This window comes from Metopolophium dirhodum, chromosome 5 (genome assembly GCF_019925205.1).
Source record: "Metopolophium dirhodum isolate CAU chromosome 5, ASM1992520v1, whole genome shotgun sequence".
NCBI lineage: Eukaryota > Metazoa > Arthropoda > Insecta > Hemiptera > Aphididae > Metopolophium > Metopolophium dirhodum.
The window spans coordinates 26,192,945-26,213,098 of record NC_083564.1 but is presented as its reverse complement, the minus strand read 5'-3'; the positions used below and the strand labels follow the sequence as shown (position 1 = coordinate 26,213,098).

General features: G+C 30.7%; 3 protein-coding genes and 1 pseudogene across 6 annotated transcripts; 1 reads left to right on the top strand and 3 right to left on the bottom strand.

The window, feature by feature from the left end:
- Window positions 1-4,767: 4,767 nt before the first annotated feature.
- Window positions 4,768-10,034, top strand: LOC132945497 (motile sperm domain-containing protein 2-like). 4 transcript variants are annotated; one of them, XM_061015269.1, is made up of 11 exons: window positions 4,768-4,934; window positions 5,856-5,974; window positions 6,215-6,361; window positions 6,446-6,629; window positions 6,689-6,852; window positions 6,923-7,107; window positions 7,220-7,292; window positions 7,348-7,472; window positions 7,535-7,723; window positions 8,015-8,152; window positions 9,614-10,034. In XM_061015269.1, exons 2-11 carry the CDS (start codon window positions 5,905-5,907, stop codon window positions 9,743-9,745), a joined length of 1,407 nt encoding a protein of 468 aa, XP_060871252.1. In that variant the 5' UTR covers window positions 4,768-4,934; window positions 5,856-5,904; the 3' UTR covers window positions 9,746-10,034. The 4 variants fall into 4 exon arrangements, with proteins under 4 accessions (XP_060871252.1, XP_060871253.1, XP_060871251.1 ...); XM_061015270.1 differs by lacking the exon at window positions 4,768-4,934 and adding an exon at window positions 5,445-5,463; XM_061015268.1 differs by lacking the exon at window positions 4,768-4,934 and adding an exon at window positions 5,601-5,745.
- Window positions 10,035-13,441: 3,407 nt separating this feature from the next.
- Window positions 13,442-14,764, bottom strand: LOC132945672 (uncharacterized). Its single transcript, XM_061015436.1, has one exon. The coding sequence runs from the start codon at window positions 14,762-14,764 to the stop codon at window positions 13,442-13,444; it is 1,323 nt and encodes a 440-aa protein (XP_060871419.1).
- A 735-nt stretch (window positions 14,765-15,499) lies between these two features.
- On the bottom strand, window positions 15,500-17,733 carry LOC132945225 (uncharacterized; annotated as a pseudogene).
- A 140-nt stretch (window positions 17,734-17,873) lies between these two features.
- LOC132945223 (uncharacterized) lies at window positions 17,874-18,558 on the bottom strand. The gene has a single exon (XM_061014897.1). It carries the CDS (start codon window positions 18,465-18,467, stop codon window positions 17,967-17,969), a length of 501 nt encoding a protein of 166 aa, XP_060870880.1. The 5' UTR covers window positions 18,468-18,558; the 3' UTR covers window positions 17,874-17,966.
- Window positions 18,559-20,154: the final 1,596 nt, after the last annotated feature.

Genomic DNA, 20,154 nt, shown 5'->3' with positions numbered 1-20,154 from the left:
CAATTATTAATAATCGAGTAAATAGGTGTCTGTTTTTATATTTCAAAATATTTTGTGTTGGTGGCTGAGGCACTAAAATCAGTTGATTTTTGTCCCAATTTTGGAGACACCCCCTGCCCCCCCTGAGACATTACTAATCAAACGATTTGTTTATAACATAATTTCATTATTTCAAATAATTTGGCGTTGGTGGCTGATGAGCTGAAATCGGTTGATTTTTGGGTGTTAATTCGGTATGCGCTCTACCGGTTTTGGCGTTCTATACTCGGTCTACGTTCGGTACGCGGATATTGGACTGCAATTACTGTATATGCGTTATCTGCCTCGGTTTTATATAATATGTTGGGTATTTCTTTCAACTGTTAATAATCTTGATAATCTCTAGTTATCTTAACCTTAAATTGGTTTTACTATTATTACAGTCGTCACATAACGATTAATAACATTTTATATCAATTAATTAAAAATAATGCTGTAAGATCCAGTTTTAACCTTAGATCATATACAATGGATGGAGTCATAGCATACTACGGGCATAAAAAGAGTTGATGCCAACATTACTATAGGACCTGTGACATCTGCGCATGCGCAACTGCTTATCATAATATTTCAATCTGTTCATATTATTATAATGCCGACACTCTGCGCCAAGCATTAATGATAAGAGACTACGCGCATGCGCATATCATCGAGGTCCTACAGTGATGTTGGCTTCACAAATAGTTCGTATGGCTCTATCCATTGTATATGACCTAAGGTTTTAACTAACTACATCTACGTATAATCCATAAATATTTTTACATTCCTTGTCTATATGAAAGAAAACATGTCACAAAAATACTTTATAACTAATAGGAAAGTGAGATAAAAAAGGAAAATATTTTACCCTCGCCTTGACAAATTCCTGCGGACGCCCTTAAGTATAATACTGATCTAAATAGGAACACACCGTATTTTATGAGGTTTTTGACTAATAACTAATAAGTGGAAGAAAACCTAAAACTAAAAACTACGTACTTCCCGATGTTCGGTTATTGTTTTGAATATATGTATGAATTCATCATCCCTTTTTCTAGGTTGATGTAAGAAATACATTTTTAATTTTTGTACTAATTAGGTTTAAGAAAAATATAAACTTTCAAAACCATGAAAGTATTTTTATTTTTTAGTTCTTTACACATATACATACAGTTTTAAAACATTAATTATTTTTCCTACATAACCTAGTAAAAAAGCTATCAAATACAGATCTTTTTTAAAATTTAAATCGGGTCACAGGAAGTATAACAATATCAAAAAAATGACAAAAGCTATCTACTCGCCTGAGCACACGCGTGCATGTATGAGACTGTTCTTGGAATTGTAGACGATCTATTAGTGATTAGTTATTACTGTCGTCGATAAGGAACATAATTACATAATAATAATTAATATATAGTAATTACTAATTAGTAATGTTAATTTACTACTCACAAAATGACCGAGTTCATATGAACAGCCTAAATATTACTCCTTAAAACATACTATGCACCATCCTCTTAAATATGGTTAAGAGTCAAGAGGGCTAAAAATATTACTACAAAATATTTAGGTGGGCTTAAAATTTTGAAGTTGTCAAAAATTTGAATTTTAAATCGTGCTTATGATTCATTTGTGTCAACAGAAAAAAAATTGTGCTTATGTGTCTTTAAACTGCAGATATCAAAACCAGTGTTGGGAAAGTTCCTTTTAAAAAGGAACTCGTTCCCGTTCCTCTTTCCTGTCCCAAAAAAAGAACGCGTTCCCGTTCCTTTTTAAAAAGGAACGCGTTCCCGTTCCTTCATGTTCCTTTTTTTGCAATTTGAGTGGTGGTCAATGGTGTATTTTGCGAACAATTTTTAAGTCAGAAATAATCGAACCGAGAGAGTTAACCGATTATTTCTGACTTAAAAATTTTTCGCAAAAAACACCATTGACCACCACTGAAATCGGTTAACTCACTCCTTTCTAGGAGCACCGATTTTTAACAAAAATGATTTGTCTTAGATTTTTTTTGTTATAATTCAAAAGTTGTATAGCGTAGACTTGAAACTTTATATATATACATTCATATTGCATAATTGCATAATATTATACATGTATATTACTATAGTAGTATAGTATACAGTGTATAGTGTGTACTATACACGATACACCACACATAGAGATATGCTATAGGTTATAGGCTTATAGCCCATAGGAGTATAGGACATAGTATGATACAACAATCTGTTTTTTTTTTTAATTCAATTTATTTGAAAAAATATTTTTATACTGACATTTTGTTTTGTTTAAGAAGAACTAATTTGGCGCGCGGAACCGGAAACGACCCGGAACACGACACGTAGTCGACCGACGGCGTCGCGGCTCAGTTTTGGCGCGGAAACACACTATATGAGCTTCATAAAATATACTGTGGCACTCAACGTGTTAAAATTTTTTCATTATTTGAGGAACGGAAATTTTCGTTCAAGTTCCTTCAAAATAGGAACTCGTTCCCGTTCCTCGTTCCTATATTTTAAATGGAACGCGTTCCGAGCTTCGTTCCTATAAAAGGAACGCGTTCCTTCCCAACACTGATCAAAACAAATTATGAGGCACCTTGTATTTCATTGTTAAGCCATTTGATATAGTGAACATTGTTTTATTGATATTTATAAAAAAAAAAATAATTAATATATATAAATAGCTCAAAAATAGTCAAAATTACAACAAAATAAGTAAATTGCTACATGAGAAATCGAGTAAATATTCAATGTTCTAAAAATATGAACTTCGAACGCTCATAAAAATTTAATTTGTCTTTTTGTAGACTTTTTTTTGATTAAAGGAAGATAAACTTATGTATTATATTTTCAAATCTTAGATTTAAAAAGAAAATTTTTTATGAATTTCTAACTTAAAATAATTTGCACAAGTTTTTGATTTTTACGTATTTGTCAAGATTTAAAATTTAAATACTTATAAAAAAAAATTGTGACTGGATTTTTAATATTTTTCAAATAACATTGTAACAATATGTTAAGAGCCTTAAATTTCCAAGCTTTTTTACTCAACAAATAACATTTTATTGACATTCATAGAAAAAAAACTAAACAAATTGGAAACTGAAAATGTCCGTAAACAGTTCAAAACAAATCAATATTTTTTGAAATTTGTACAGTGTATAGAAAATGCTAATATAAATAACGAGTTTTAAAATATCATTTATCTACGGTCATTTGTTTTAGAGTTACACCTAAAACCAAAATCGATTCCCGGTTCCCTTAATTTTTTTTTGTTTTTCCATGCGCTTTTAAAAATTACTGGGAATTTTAAATTTGACTACTTATCGTGTACACAGACACAAACAAATTAAAAAAAAACATATAGTAAAAAAATGCATTTATCGCTCCGCCCAGAATTTAAAAAACTAATAAAAATAAAAAATGTCTTATGTCTATAAAATGCTAAAAATGTTATTTTGTTTAGAAAATCTTAATTTATATTAATATGAGATTTTATAATCTTAAAACAATCCTATGATTCCTATTATGTATATCAATATTGAATATTATGTGTAGGCATACTGTGTCTACTATCTCTTGGCAACCAGCAAGGTGGGCAGTCCGCTTAATCAAGTTGTTATATATATAAAAATTAGGTGAAAAATCATGCAAGTATCTAAAATATGAAAAAAATAACAAAATCGATTTAGGTTTTGTGTAAAAATTCAAGTTTTTCTTTAATTATTCAATTAGGTACCTGTATATACTTGTCGTGAACACGGACAAAAAAATATTTAAAAATACATATCATTATAGCTCCGCTCTGAATCTAAAATAATTATAGGACTCATATTTTAATTTAAAAATAATGATTCTATTATTTTATGAAAAAATTAAAAGTAAAATGTTTGTAGCATCTACTTATAACTTATATATATAATTATAAGCTACACGGTACCTTGACTATGTACCAGTGTGGCAGTGTGCCATGGATGTACAAGTTACAACCCTCAACCGTGTTTATAATGTACCTACATATTATGGCGTAAATTTAATATGTTTAAATGAACAACGAATATTATTATAGTTTTCATAATATAACGTCTGGTAGTATACTCGTATCTATAAAGTTTTTGAATTTACCGGCACGCGTTGGCGCGTTGCTGGTATATAATTTATAACAACTTCAAACTTGAGTGGTTGAGTTACTTGACATTTATAGTCGTTTAGAGTTCAAACATTAAAAGGGTTAGGTAAATGTCAAACATTATACAATACATAAGCTATAGGCACAAAAACCTACTGGACGCTGACACGCTGTGTATAATATTATGTGCATAATATAAAAGTATAATAGTACATTGTATCGCGCTCACGTACGCACGTAGTCGGTAATACATACGCTTAAAAACTAAAATCTCGAGTAGAAACTACCTATAATAACAGTAGACCGACGACTTTATAGAAGGCTAACCCTCTGTAATAGGTGCGTTGAACTTATTACTGGATGAAACATGATCAATAAATCACGGCTAATGACTATGTGACATGAATTCAAAAAATTTGAATGGATTGAATCAGAATATATCAACATTATATGTGACTACCAGTTGGTGCAGCTACCACACACTAGTATATCAAGACATCAAGTTGACTTGGTAACAAACTAGACAGTAGGTACTTACTGCGATTTAAAACAATATATCTTATATAATGACTACCTAATCCTCATGGCTTATGACTTATAATATTAGGTATGTAACAATGTAACTACTATCCAGTATCCACCCAAACGATATAACGACAAAAGACTAAAAGGATCTCATCTATAAATCTTGGTTCAAGACGTATCCTGAATCCCGTGCCACCCGGGTCTTGAGACTTGAACACTTAGATTCGGGTCATAGTAAGCCTATAAAGTACAAACTAGTAAGTAGGTAGAAATAGTTTATAGCCTTATTGTCTAGGTATAGGGCTATAATTTGAACTTGTATAGAATATTTCATATATATATTCCAAATTGAAGTAAATTCTATATTTCTATATGTACGTAGTGCACAATAATATAGGTAATTTATAATTTATAATTATCTATATAATATAGTCTACCTATGTCCTATAGCCTATCGGTGGGTACTCTTATCTACCTATATAGTAGATATGTATATAGAAGTGCTACGGTTGAAACGGTCCTATACTACACGTATATTACAGTATTATAATTTATAGTAATAGACAATAGTATTGTAGTTGTAGACTGTACCACGATATATACTTAAATCGTGTACTGTAGTAGTAAAAGTAGTAGCATTAATTATAAATATTAGTATTCATAATCAATGGTAGTAATGAACAATAGTTGCATCATAGAGTAATACTTGATATATGAACATACATGAACTACAAACTACAAAGTACTGTACTACTGTAGTAGTTCATGGTTGCATACACGGCTTAGGTAATATACCTTATTACCTTAAATCGTATATACATTGTTATTATATTAATTATATATCTTAAACCGCGGTCACAGCTGCAGCTGATATAGATAAATTTATTATCTATATCTGTGGTGGTAGTAGATAAATTTAAAAATTAATAAATGATAACAATTTAAGAGCATGAAAAACTAAAATGATACACATAATGATAATAGGTAGACATACAAGTATATAAGTATACAACTTACATACTACATTACACAGTGACTGAGTGACGCAATTACACGTCCAATACACATGTATAGTTCAATTTAAATATTTTTGTATTTCTACAAAATTTAAAATAATTAATACAATATATTGTTTTTTAATTTTTGTTTAAAAAATTGACTATCTTTTTTGTTTTTAGCGAAGCACAATAAATTAATGTTTCCATATTAATTTCTTTTAACGCCATTATGGATATTTCAACTGAAAGCGTTTCAGCATTGAGACAGTCATTTGAAGATAAACTCAATGAAAAAAACGGTAAACCTACTCTATATTATTTAAGATATACAATAGTATATTTTATATATATATATATATATATATATATGCTATGATATTTCACATAGGTAGTTCAGTTCAGTTCAATCGCAATTGGTCATTTTACATTCTAGTCAACTAATTATAATATCATTGTTGATACATTTAGTACCTACCTATATCACTAAATTGTATAATTCAAATATAATGTAAACATTCTGTTATTTCTGTGTTCCACAGAAGTGTTTCATCCTTTGGACCTTGTCAAAATAAATAATTCAGATGCATGGCTTAAACGGTTTTTAATTCATACTGAAGGTAATCAAGAAGAAGCTTTAACCATGTTATGGAATGTATGTGAATGGAGAAAATCATTTGGTGTTAATGGTAATAATTAAATATACAAGAGATTATAATTTTTAAGTTTTATGTTTTCAGATTTGTTTTTAATCTTATTTATTTTAATTTTAGAAATGAGTGAATCAAATGGTACAGTAAAAATTGATTACTTAGAGGAGGGAATCATGTATCCTCATGGTATGGATATAGATGGCAAACTTATGTTCATTATTAGATGCAAATTGCATTTTAAAGCTTCTAAAGATTCTGAGGAATGTAAAAAGTGCGCTGTGTACTGGTTTGAAAGAATGGAAAGGTAATTTATTATTCAATTACTTTAACTATGTATTATATTTAAAGTGTTATAATTTATAGGTTAACTAATGGTGATCAAATTACAATATTTTTTGATATGATGGGTTCTGGTTTAAGTAATCTTGATATGGAATTTACGAATTACTTAATAAATTTACTTAAAATGTATTATCCAGCCTTTTTAAATTACATTATAATTTATGAAATGCCATGGGTTTTAAATGGTAAGTTCTTGTTATTAATTTCATTTTCTATTTAAATAATTTAGCTATACAAAATATTGATCTTATTTAGCGGCTTTTAAAATAATCAAGACATGGTTACCAGCCAAGGCTGTGAAAAAAATTAAATTCCTAAATAAACATAATTTAAGCGAATTTGTATCAAAAGAATCAATAATGGTCAATTGGGGTGGTGAAGACAATTACAAGTTTAATTTTGAACCAGAAACTAAAAAAGTTGAAGAAACCAAAAAAAAGGTTTAACATTTATTGATTAATTATTAACCTAAACCTTTCAGTGCTTCAATGTAATGGGAAAAAAATATCGACTATGTTAAACAAAAAAAAAAATCAATATTTTAATTTTTAGGTTCATTTTGCAGAAACAATGGAAGTGAAAAATGGTTCTGGAGACATTCGAGATATAGTGTATATGCCCAAAGGTAAATATTTGTAGAAATTTGTTTTAACAAAAATTATTTATTTATTATGTTTTAGAGCTTAAACTGAAAATAAATCCTAGCGAAGTACTTACATTTACTAAAGATAACAGCAATGGTTATAATGAATTAATGGCAAGCCTCACATTTATAAATGATTATAAAGATCCAATTGCGTTCAAAGTAACTGAAATATTAGTTTGAATTAGGTGTTTTATATTTTTACATTTAATTATATTTTTTAGATAAAAACTACTTGTCTTATTAAGTATAAAGTTCGTCCAAGCACCGGTACACTTATACCTCAAGAAAGTATAAAAGTTACATTTGTACTAAATGGAATGTCAATAAAACAGACTGATGTAATGAGAGATAAATTTTTAGTACTTGTAATTCCTGTTATAGATACTAAAGATATGGCAGAAATGTGGAAGGTATTTTTAATTTATATATATTAAAAACATTAATAAAAATAATAAATACAAAACTTAAATCTTAAATATTTTAAATTTTGTAAAATTGGGATCTGATTAGTAAAGGGGCATGGACTTTTCAATAATTTTTTTTTTTAAAAATTCCCCCAAACATGTATATTACATAACAATTAAAACTAATACTGGAAAATATTAAATTTAAAGATTTTTTATATTGTATGATGGAAAATGTTTAAACTTTTCAAAAGATAATTTCAAAAAAGAAAAATGTATTTTAAATTTGTTTATTAGATACAATGGGAAACCAAAGAACAACACATTTTGAAATGTAAAATTTCTAATGAAAATGAAACAGTAAATACCTGGAATTCTTATGACCAGAATCATAATAATGATCTCGAGGAAAAAGTTAATAAACTAATGAATATGGTAAAGTATTTTTATTTCAATATATATTTATTATTTTTTTTTGATTATTAAACAATTTGATTTGATTTGATTATCTTGAAATTTTAAACTTTCAAAATTATTGTACTCTATTTAAACTAGTTGTACATTTTTATAATTTACAAAAGTTTAAATTATTTAAGGTATTTTAACTCCAGATATTGTTTACAATCTTAAACTACATAGTTACAGTTTTTTTATGTGTTTGAAGTTAAAAGTCTCATGAAATTATATGTTAAAATGACGGGGAGTTGACATCATACACATTGCCCTGGTTGCCGGTGTCAATTACCCGTCGACAAATATGTTTTCACTTTGATGATTCATAATATTGACTGGTAATGAGATAAGGTTTGATAAGACAGATGTCCAATATTATTATAACAAGAATCAAATACCATTAGGTATAACCTTAGCCACCTAATAAAGAATCCAAATTAATGCTATTGTAAAAAAAGTATGATAAGAATTTATGATAGGAAATGTACGAAATAAAATGTAAATGTCCAAATAAGAAAATTTGAAGTGTTATGAATTTCAACTCCTAAATTCATACTTTGCATGCGATACCTACCTATATAGGTACCGATAGGGAACCTATATGGTTCAAATTTCAAGTTTATCCCACTACGAGTAGATCACCACAAAATTTTGCATTTTTTTCATTACACAACTTTTTTTAACCCCCATACATACCTAAGGCATTAATGTCAACAATGGAATACCATTTACCAATTTACCATTATTACTTTAGCCATCTAATGAGAATCCAAATTTATGATATTATAAGAAAAGTAACTGTGAAGTAATTAATTATGATTACCTATAGTAACGAATTAAAATAATAATATTGATTTTGATGATTGTATGTTAAAATTAAAATAATGAACAATGTTTGCCAACAATTTTGTTAATGTTTTTTTTTTTTTTAGTGTCATTAAATTACCGATTAAACTACTTAAGTGTATAAAAAAGGTAGTTATGAGAAAAAATTATTTAGATCCTTTAAATTAAACCTATACCAATTATTTCAATTAAAAGTACTAATGCAAATCTTACTAAACTTAAAAGGACCATAGTTAATAAACTAGCGAACCAAAATTGATGATTTGACGATCAACATTTTCAGAAAAAAAAGCTTTACCAGAATCTTTTAATAATTTAGCAGTTGCCATTTGAAAAAATAAAATTAATTTTGCTATTGGTACACCTGCGTGTTTAAAAATTTTGAAATTGTTATAAAAAAATTGCCTGTTAAAAATAAAGAAACACGTCTTTTTTCGTTTTAATGAAATTCCATGTCATCGATCCATAATCGTTGAAAACCCCTGTGTACAATACCATAAGATACACTCTGTATAGTAATAGTATTAGTAAATAGTAAATACTATTTTAATAAAAATAGAAATAAATTAACTAAATGTAAACAACAATTTTTTTCAGGTTACTACTTTAGAAATTTCGAACCGTGTCCTTTCCCAACATATGCGTTACGTTAAGTATTCATTATATATTTTACTATTAGTGTGTTTGTTTGCAGTTGGATTTTTGTGGGCTTTATTTTATCATAAATAGGGAATTCTAGCTAACTAATTATTATACCTATTTCATTTATATAAAATTTTTTTTTAGAAAAATACATTATTGTGAATTTAAATTTGTTTTTTATTTTTATTAGTAATTTATATTCTTAAAAGAAAAAGACTGATTATTTTGTTAAGGAAAATCCTTAAAACTGTTATTTATTAATAAAGTTATAAATATATTAGTATACATACATATAATGAAAAAAAATTTTAAAAAGTGTATTCAAAACAATACAACTCAATATGTACCTATATTAAAAAATATTATGATAAAATACATTTTTTTTTTTTTGTAAAATTGATTATTATTTTTCACTTACAGGCTTTTTAATACTGAGAGGAATAAAGTGGTGCTAAGGGATATGAGAAAAGAATAAAATTATCGCAACAGGGAGCTAGGGATCTTGAAATTAAGTTGACTTAGTATTTCAGCCTTCAGAACAGTCAATATAATTATCAATGAGTTAGCACTTGGTTAGCATAATCAGCACACCAGCTATTGATAGTCCTAGAAGGTTTCTTAGGTACCGGGTCATAATTATCAGGTATTCAGGTCTATACGAAGTACCCTAGCAGCAAAACTTAAAAACTTATGTTGTATGTACCTTATTAATTTGGCTCTTACTACTAGCAATAGGAGCCAGGAGGGTCCCATATAATAACAGCATTCGGAACAAATGCACTTTATCAACCCCCTCACGATTTTCAATATTTTTTCAGACGACCTATGCTTAAAACGATGGAGTACATTTTTTTGTTTACCGGAAACTATTATTTTAGAAGTTATAGCCTTCCAAAGTTTGCTAGTCCAACGCTACTTGATGACTGCCACGCGCTTAGCCAACAACACATTTTAACTCCCTGAGTAAAATTTTAAAATAAAATTATATTCGTAATTACACTTCTTATAGTAACTAAATAGGAGTCACGATGATCTATATTTCTTTCGAAATCATTTATATGATTTAGAATAAAATTGTGTTTGAAAATATTATTATTTGAAGAAAATATCTTCTTAATCTTGTAATTATTCCAATTCGATAAGAATAATCTAAAAATTAAACGGAGGCTGAGCGTCTAACGCGAGTCGCGTACTCGGCCTCGGCGTGTATACTGTATGGTGCGGCGGTCCGTGGTGCACACAAATGTGTCATAAATAAAATTTCAGCCTAAATCTGATATAAATATTGTACATATACTATGTAAGCTAATAGGCTATTAGCTTTTCGACGGCAACCGATAAAAACGGACACAGCCGAAACGCTATCGGCAAAACAATGCATTTTATCGGCTGCCGAAAATAGGTATAATAGAAAATTCACCAGTCTACAGGGGGTGGGGGCATGGCCCCTTGGATCCGCGCCTGATTCAAAGATCGGTGGGGGTGTGGGGTTACTGTCACTTAAAAAAAAAATTATCGCACTCCCATATCAAATTACCATGAGCTACTGTTGAAAACATTTTTTTTTTTTTTTGTCCAATGCAATAGTTAAGACTAAAGGCGAATTAGGTACCCGCAAATAAATATATTTAAGTTTGTTTTATTGTTTTAACAAAATTCAATTTCAATTAACATTTTTATTATTTTTTTTTTTATTAAATAAACACATTTTTATGCATGTAAAATGTAATGTACTAACGTATAATAATATAATATTTTATATTACTAGTTGATCCCGTGCACTTCGTTGCCCGTTAAATGTACCAACTCTATATCACTAAAACTTTGTTCAAGACGTTATTTAATATTCGGTGTAATGGTGTTCAAAACTTATCTTTAACTTTAACGTTGCCCGGAATAAAATTTCTGATTCGCAGCAGTGTATTATCAGGTAGGCAATCTACCTGCGATAGATCGCGGACCCCGTGCTGTTTGTACGTAAGTATGATTTAACTCTAGACTCTAGAAGTCTTGAGTATTAAAATTCAAAGTTTTTTTTTTTTATTATTATTTAAAAGTCGCTAGTTTAGACTATGATAGCTTAACAATTACATAGTAAGAATAAAACAATATAAAATTGAGATTAACAAAAAAATAAGTACTTATATATATTATACTATATAATAAAGCCAGCCTCCTGTATAAAGGCAATTATTGTTTTGATAGCTGTTTCAGAATTAGAGTTTAAGATGGAAAAAAGATTGATGGGAATATTAAGAGACATACGAGTGTTGAAAAGAATTAGTCTTTTAAGTCGGAGAGCAGGGCAGTTAAATAAAATATGAGGAAGGTCACATATATACTCATTAGCAGGGCTAGGATTTGTATGCAATAAAAAACGGTAAAATATGCATTTTATTTACCAAAATATGCAAAAATATGCATTTAAATTTTTATAAGATAAACACAAAAATATAGTTACAAAAAAAATATTTTTTTGTTGAAATACATCAGTGATTAGCTGTTCGTCTTTAGGGTCACGTTACCAGTTTTTCAAATTTTTCACAATTCTATAAAATTTGAAAATTAAATTTTATATTTTAGTTGCCACTTCAATTATAAGACTTTTACGCTAATCTACTACCTGATACCTATTTAGGGGGGGGGGGGGGGTTGATAGGGTGTATTATATCGAAAAAAAACGACTTTACGGGAATAACGGTCAAGCTTTGTAGAATTGTCGGATTCTGATGACTTTTTTTTTATCTGAAAGAAGAAGACTTCCTACAGCCCACACCAATCTCTGATTTTGTATTTTATTTCAAATAATTGTATTAAAAAATTTGTAAAAAAAATGCTTTTTATCTTGTATTTTTTTAGACATATTATAAAGTTTGAGAATGAAATATTGAAAAACAGAGATCGATGCGGGCTGTAGAATATTTCTCTCTAGCAATTAAATAAAAAATTATGAAATTTGGTTGATTCTATAAGGTGGTATCATTATTCCCGCAGAATATATTTTTGAGGACAAAATGGCATCGGCATCGGGCGCCTTAATATAATATAATTGAGAAAAAAAAATAATTTAGAAATAAATTTTATAATTCACATTCACTACAAGTGTTACATGCTACGATCACATATTTTTCAAATTTTCGAAAATGAATGTCAAATTATTTAATCTTTTATCGCATACCTATTGTACCATAGGATTGTATTTATAAAAATAAAATTTATGTTTGACAAAAAACCAAGTATTATGAAATTTACTATAAAACATTTATTTTTTGCATTCTTATAATCAAAATGTACAATAATATTCATTTTATTCAATATATGCAATAATATGCATTTCATCCAAAATATGCAAAAACATGCAAAATAAAAATACCACAATTTATCTCATCATGAGGTGATTTGTGGACATTACTGACTAAATCAATAATCAGAAGTCGCAAAAAAAACATGCTTTTGCATATAAATCCTATATCATTAGGATGAAGTGAGCAAAGTGTACAAATCTGGCGAGTCGTTTAGTCCAAGTTTAAATGAGTGACTAGGTAATAATGAATGTCCTATCCGTAAACGATTATAATGGACTATATGAGACCTATGTAAATTTAAGTTATTAAACCAGGTTTTTTTTTTGATATTAGGCGTTGTATGTCTGTATCTCGAAGCGAACTCAGCAGGTAAGTTATGCCAATGGGAAGACCATAGGTTACATTGGTAGTGTTTTAAAAATGGGATAAAGTCAGAATGTGGTAGATGTGTAAGAGAGGGACAAATTAGACGGGAGGATTATTTAGCCAAATTATCAGCAATCTCGTTACCTCGAATACCAGTGTGACTGGGAATCCAAAGGAAGTGAATCGTGTAGTTAGATTGATTGAGGTTGAAAACAAGTGATTTGATACGAAGAACAATAGGGGAGATTTGAGAGTTGAAAGGGTTGGAAACTAAAGCTTGTAGGCAGGACATAGAATCAGTGGCTATTAAATATTTATTAGGGGTGAAGTTAAGAATTAATGTTAGGGCTTCGATGATAGCATAGCATTCAGCTGAGAAGGAGGAAGACGATGGAGGGAGGTTGTTAGTGAAAGATAAATGCAATTTTGGAATGTGGAAAGCATAAACAGCAAAAAGAGGTGATACTGATCCATCTGTATAGATAATAATAAAATCGAGAAACTGTATATTAAGATAGTTTGAAAAAGCTGCATTTACCATGGAGTAAGACATCAATTTGAAATCATTGGAGGAAAGGTCAGAAAATTGATGACCTAATTGAACATGAGGGGAACATAGTAATGAATCATATGGAAGCTCATAAAGAGGAAGTTTAACTGAGTTGATGATGAATTGGTGGAAACACGAAACGGAATTAGCGATAATAGATAAGACTGGAGTGGATTTGGGGACATAGCGCCAATTGAGATATAAAGAATAGTAAATGTCAAAAATTAAGTGTTTACTATGAGATAATGATTTCAAAATAAATTTACCAGCGAGCCAACGACATCTAATATTGAAGGGCGGGCAAATAGATTCGACTACAATAGCAGGGCATGGAGTGGAATCTACATAACCCATAATGGTTCTGAGGCAGGAGATTTGAAGTTTGTTAAGTTTTTTCCAATTACAAAAAGAGGCTGACCCAAAAAGGAAACAACCATAGTCCAATTTAGAGCGTATAATTGAGAAATAAATGGATAATAAGCATGAGGGATGAGAGCCCCACCACGTACCAGTTATTGATCTAAGAAAATTAGACCAACGAGAGGCGAAAATTGTGAGTGACGTAATGTGAGGTGACCAACAAAGTTTGGGATCAAGGATGATACCTAAATAAGTGATAATTGGTACAAAAGGTATAATATTGTTATCAAAATATATGTTAAGATGGTTAATGTATCTGCGTCGAGTGAAAATAACAGATTTGCATTTTTCAGGAGCAACTTCAAAAGACAATTTGGTTAGGATAAACCTTAGATCCTTCAGGGCAGAATTGATGTTATCAACGGAAATATTGAGGGACTTATTGGAAGAGAAAATTACTAGATCGTCAGCATAAATAAGACATTTATGACCGAGCGATGAGAGATGCTTGTCAACAATACTCATATAGACGTTAAATAATATTGGGCTGAGGCAGCTACCCTGGGTGAGGCCAGTGAAGGTAGAACGGGTAGTAGATGATCCAAAGGGAGAAGAGAAAGTAAGTTTTCTAAATTTAAAAAGAGAAAACAAAATATTGCAAAATTTGGAAGGAATATTCAATGATAGAAAGATGAATGATAGAAGATGGGAAATAAGAGTAGGAATATTAACAGAATCGAAGGTGCTACGAATATCTACGAACGTGGAAACGAAAAATTCTCTATTGTTGAAGGAGTGGTAAATGTTACCAATAAACGTTGATAGGCGTTCCATGGTACCGACACCCTTCCTAAAAGCAAACAAGTTTTCAGATAAGAAAGAGTTGGACTCCAGCCACCAATCAAGCCTGGATTTCAACAAATATTCAAAAACTTTACATATAGAGGAGGATAGAGCAATAGGGCGAAATGAGGTGTTGGAGTTAGGTTTAGGAATGGGGATGACACGATAAGTAATCCAGGAGGGAGGTATTTGCTGAGTTATTAGAATATTATTAAGGATGACCAAAAGAGAGTCTAAGGCATTGGAAGGGAGATGTTTTAACATAAGTGGTGAAATATTGTCTAAACCAGAAACAGTAGATTTACGTGAAGAAATAGCCAAATTTAATTCAAACATAGTAATATTATTAGTAAGAACATGAGGAAGAGAATTTTTGGAGAAAAAAGTTGAGTAGGACTCGGATTTGGAGGGAACATAACAGGGAGCTACTTTGGAGCAAAATGTGTCAAGCCAAACATCGTTTTCAGGGTGAGAGACGGGGTTGATGCAATTTTTGTATCGTTTGGCTGTTGTCCAGAGGTGTTGTATAGGATAGGTTGGGTTTAGATTTGAGAAAAATTTTTTCCAACTATTTTTCTTTTCTTGTTACGAGTAGTATTGGCGCATGCATTACGATATATAAGAAAGTCAGACATTAACCCAGAGCGTCGAAAATTTTTAAACAGTAATGATCTATTTTTAACAGCTTCAGTGCAGGAAGGATTCCACCAGGGAGGAGAAGGTGGGTAAAAGTTGGTTTTTGATCTTTTCCTTGGTATTGTAGATTCAGTAGACTGGTTAATGATACTGGTGAGGGTAGAATAGTTAAACGGGAGTAAGGGATCAGTAAGAGAGGATATTGCGTTCTGAATATGGAGAGAGAAAGATGACCAGTCAGCCTTATAAAAATTGAAGGGACTGGCATTGATTGGGACGTTGTCAGGAATTTGGTTCGATGACGCAGGGTAGGTGATATTATTGAAGTTGTCTGTAAGAATAATAGGAATATGATCGCTACCATGAGGTCACCGAGAGTTCACCATGATAAATACCATATAAGATCGGGGGAACAAAAAGATAGGTCGATAGCTGAATCGGTTGAGTTAGGACGACCGTCATGTGTAGGGTTGCCATCATTCAGTATACAAAGTCCTAGTGAGTCAATAGTATCATAAATCTGGGTGCCACGACGGGATACCGAACCAGAGCCCCAGGCAGGATGGAAGGCATTGAAATCACCACCAATTAATGTGTTAGGGGAAGCAAGATTGAATATGTCCGACCACAAGTTGGTAGGAACGTTGGGACTACTGGGGGTGTAGCAGGACCAAACTTTTAAGAGAGAAGAAGAATCTGCAGAGAGAATCTCAACACCTAGGATATCAATATTATGAGTAACGTATCTGTTTCTAGTAGTGATGTCAATAGGGATCAACTTGGATTTGAGGGAATTGTGTATAACAATTGCTACGCCACCATACCCATCCGGTCGATCAAATCTATAAGTTTTGAAATGCGGAATTTTTAGGGAACGTGAGGGTAAAAGCCAGGTTTCAGAAAGAAGAGCTACTGAGCATTTATTTTCAAAGAGGAGGTGTTGTAAGGTTGGGAGGCGAGCTGGAAGGCTTCTCACATTCCATTGGATTATGTTAGTAATTTTGTTATGGTTACAAGGTGTATATTTATTTGAACTAAAGACCATAGTAGTAATTTTTATTTAGTTTTTTTTATTTTTATTTTTATTTTTATTTTTAACTAGTATTTAAAATATTAATTTTATTGGTTGTGAAGCAAAATTAAGCAGGGAAATTAGAATTTGGGATGTTAAGAAGAGAATTTAAGGATGATTCGATTAAGGCTTGAAGGGTAGAAGGAGAAAAAGGAGAAAGTAGAGAAGGTGAACTTATAAGGGATTCAGATAATTTAAGAGACAAGGTGTGAACCCAGGATAAGTCTGTTGGGTTACACGCAGGAGTAAGATTCTGGTTTGAGGTTATGTTTAAATAGCTAACGTTAGGGGAGAAATAGTATGATTCCACTGGTAGTGGTTTTTTATATATTGTTTGGTGGGGACGGGGTTTGAATTTAGTTTTTCTAGAGTTAAAAAATGATGATTTTCGTGTAAGCTGGGGAAATTTTCTTCATGAAGGGAGGTGTTTGGTTTTAAGATTTCTGAAATAGGAGGCTGGCTATTTACAACATCAGAATATGAAAAAGCAGTAGTATAACAATTATTTTTCTTGAAAATGATGGCGTCTTTATAAGAAATATTTTCGTTAGCCATAATTTTTTTTATATCTTTTTGGGTAGACCATTCCTGGCAGCTGCGATCCGTGGCTAGATGGGATTGCTTACAGTAAAGACATACTGGGTCGGTGGCTTGAGAGTAGGGACAGGAGTCAATCGAGTGCTTGGTTTCACCGCAATGGCTGCATCTAGGACCACTACGACAATATTTCTGCGTATGGCTGAACCGAAGGCAGCAGTTATATTGGGCGGGGGACCGGAGCTTGGCTTGACTTCGAAAATCATGTTGAAAACAGAGATGACCGATGGGATTTTTGGGGCAACAAATTTTAGCTCACAAATACGAGTCTGCACGATATTTCCATCTTTTTTTATGTTGATGCGCTTGAATGCATCAATAGTAACAGGAGACTTGACCACCTTCGAAAAACTCCGATTCCGAGATAGTGTTATCTAATTTAATTATCCCGTACGTAAAAATAAGCGTAGAAGGTATGCAAGCATTGTAATTATTTTCTTTTAAAATATTAGAATTTAAACAGAGGTTACCATTGGTAATTGTATCGAACGTGATCTTAATTTTTTTGGAGGCCGCGGGCTTAATGTTTATAATGCCCGTAAAATTCATAGAGAAGAATTTGGCGGCTCTGATAGGATGTCAGTTTCCTAGATTTGTATTTTCAATTAAACTCTCAATTAAAACAATTACTGGCCCAATATAGTCAGATGAAAAAGATTTTTGTAGAATATTGACGTACTTATTATTATTAGAAGTGTTATCGTGTTTTGTTGAGGAGAGGCCCGCAACGGAGTTATCTGTTGGAGACGAGGAATCGATATCGAACTCATTAGTGTGGTCGTTAGCGTTATCATTTATGTCCATGACCGTAGACTCAGACGATTTATCGGTTAGCAGTGAGATATTATTATAATCGAAAGCAGAGCTAGATATGTTAGATACGTTTAAGGATGGAGGATTTTTGACAATTTGTCGAAAACTTGGTGAGACGGGGCTGGACAGATTTTTAAGTGGCTTACCGTTTTTACTGACTAACTGAAATCCAGAACTTGTGGCAGAATTTTTGGCAACCATAGCCTTGAGTTTATTACCGGCTTGATTCAGGCCGGCGCGATTTGCGTCGCCCGAAGACGACGGCATAATGAAATACTAAAATAACTGGTGTATCGATATAGCAATAACGAATTAACTTTATCAGCAAAATACGAGACACACGACTGTACACATTCACTGCGTGAACACGACTGAAAAAAAAAAAATTCAAAGTTATACCAAGTTTGTCGTATTCTACCTATGGTGGATTAATATAATCAATTATACATAATCTAAAATATATATATGTATATTGACAAAAAATAATAATACAAATCAACAAACATGGCCGTAACCAATAGCAAGCAATATACAATACATTATTTTTATTTTAATCTGCAACTAATATTTTTATTATTTAGTTTATTTTTTTGATACAGATGGCGCCACTAGTATTTTTTGACATCCAAATTTTCTACTTTTCTGGTGGGTTTTCCTAAAATTTTATTCCATAAGAACCTTCTCCTGACAATAACAAACAAAACAAAAAAGAATTAGCAAGATCGGACCAGCCGTTCACGCGTGATGCGATGACCAAGGAAATCGGGATTCATTTTTATATATAGAGATATTATACAGAGTGTATCTTATGTCATTGTACACAGGGTTTTTTAAGAGGCCGTCCTGGTAAAAGTGAAAAACATACAACGCTCAAGAGATGGCGTTGTGCGCCGTATCGCCGCCGTCGCGGTAGTCTGTAACCACGCCCATAGTCTACGCGACGCGGTCCGCGCGTAGTGACGCGGGAGAGGTTCATTATTATTACACAGACCGTCGTTCAGGTTGTTTGGAGTCGTAGCATAAATTGTCACCCGTGCATTTCTTATATGTATACTGGCGCGTGAAACGTGGCTGCTAAATCACGAGCCGCGCCCTATTTATTAATTAAAGCTCCTGTTTACTTAGAAATTTTAACCAATAAATTAAGCATACAAATTATTATACACCATAACTCGATTTATATTTCTAACCCAATTACTTTTTTAAAATACATGTAAAATATTAATTTGTCATTACGATTAAATAGATTTTTTAGTAAAAGTGTTGCGTATTTTACGTTGTAACTTATAAGTGACATGAAGCAATTTTTGTACGATAATTTAATCTCCTAAATAAATATTAGCATTTAGCAACATTTTAAATAGTTTTGATTAGTAAATATTGATGTTATTTACTTATTTTAATTTTAAACATAATACCTACATAAAATATAAAGTTGATTGTTGCCCATAATATTTAGTAAATAAATACCTTTAATTATAACTATAATTATTTATATTATTGCAATTTGCAGTACATATGTAAAAAAATAATCTGTATAAACTAAACATGTTCATTGTTCATATAATGTATATAAATTAAAATTAAATTATGTATGTATCTTCAAATGTACAGAACACATGTACTGATATATAACAAATAATTGAAACACAACATTTGGATTAATGACAATTTATTATAATTGACCACTTAAATTAATGCTAGTGTTCATATATAATGGATAACTGACGAACTATAATATTATAATATTATAATACTATAATATTATAATTCGCCTATGCTTTTATTTTATGAAATGTCATAATATTTACATGATATTATCTATGTAAAAAGGGCATAGTTATATATATATATATAATAATATATATAATAATAAAATAAAATATAATACAAAATTGCATAATACAAATTATGCAATTAACATTTTACGTATTTATTTTACGTTGTAATAAAA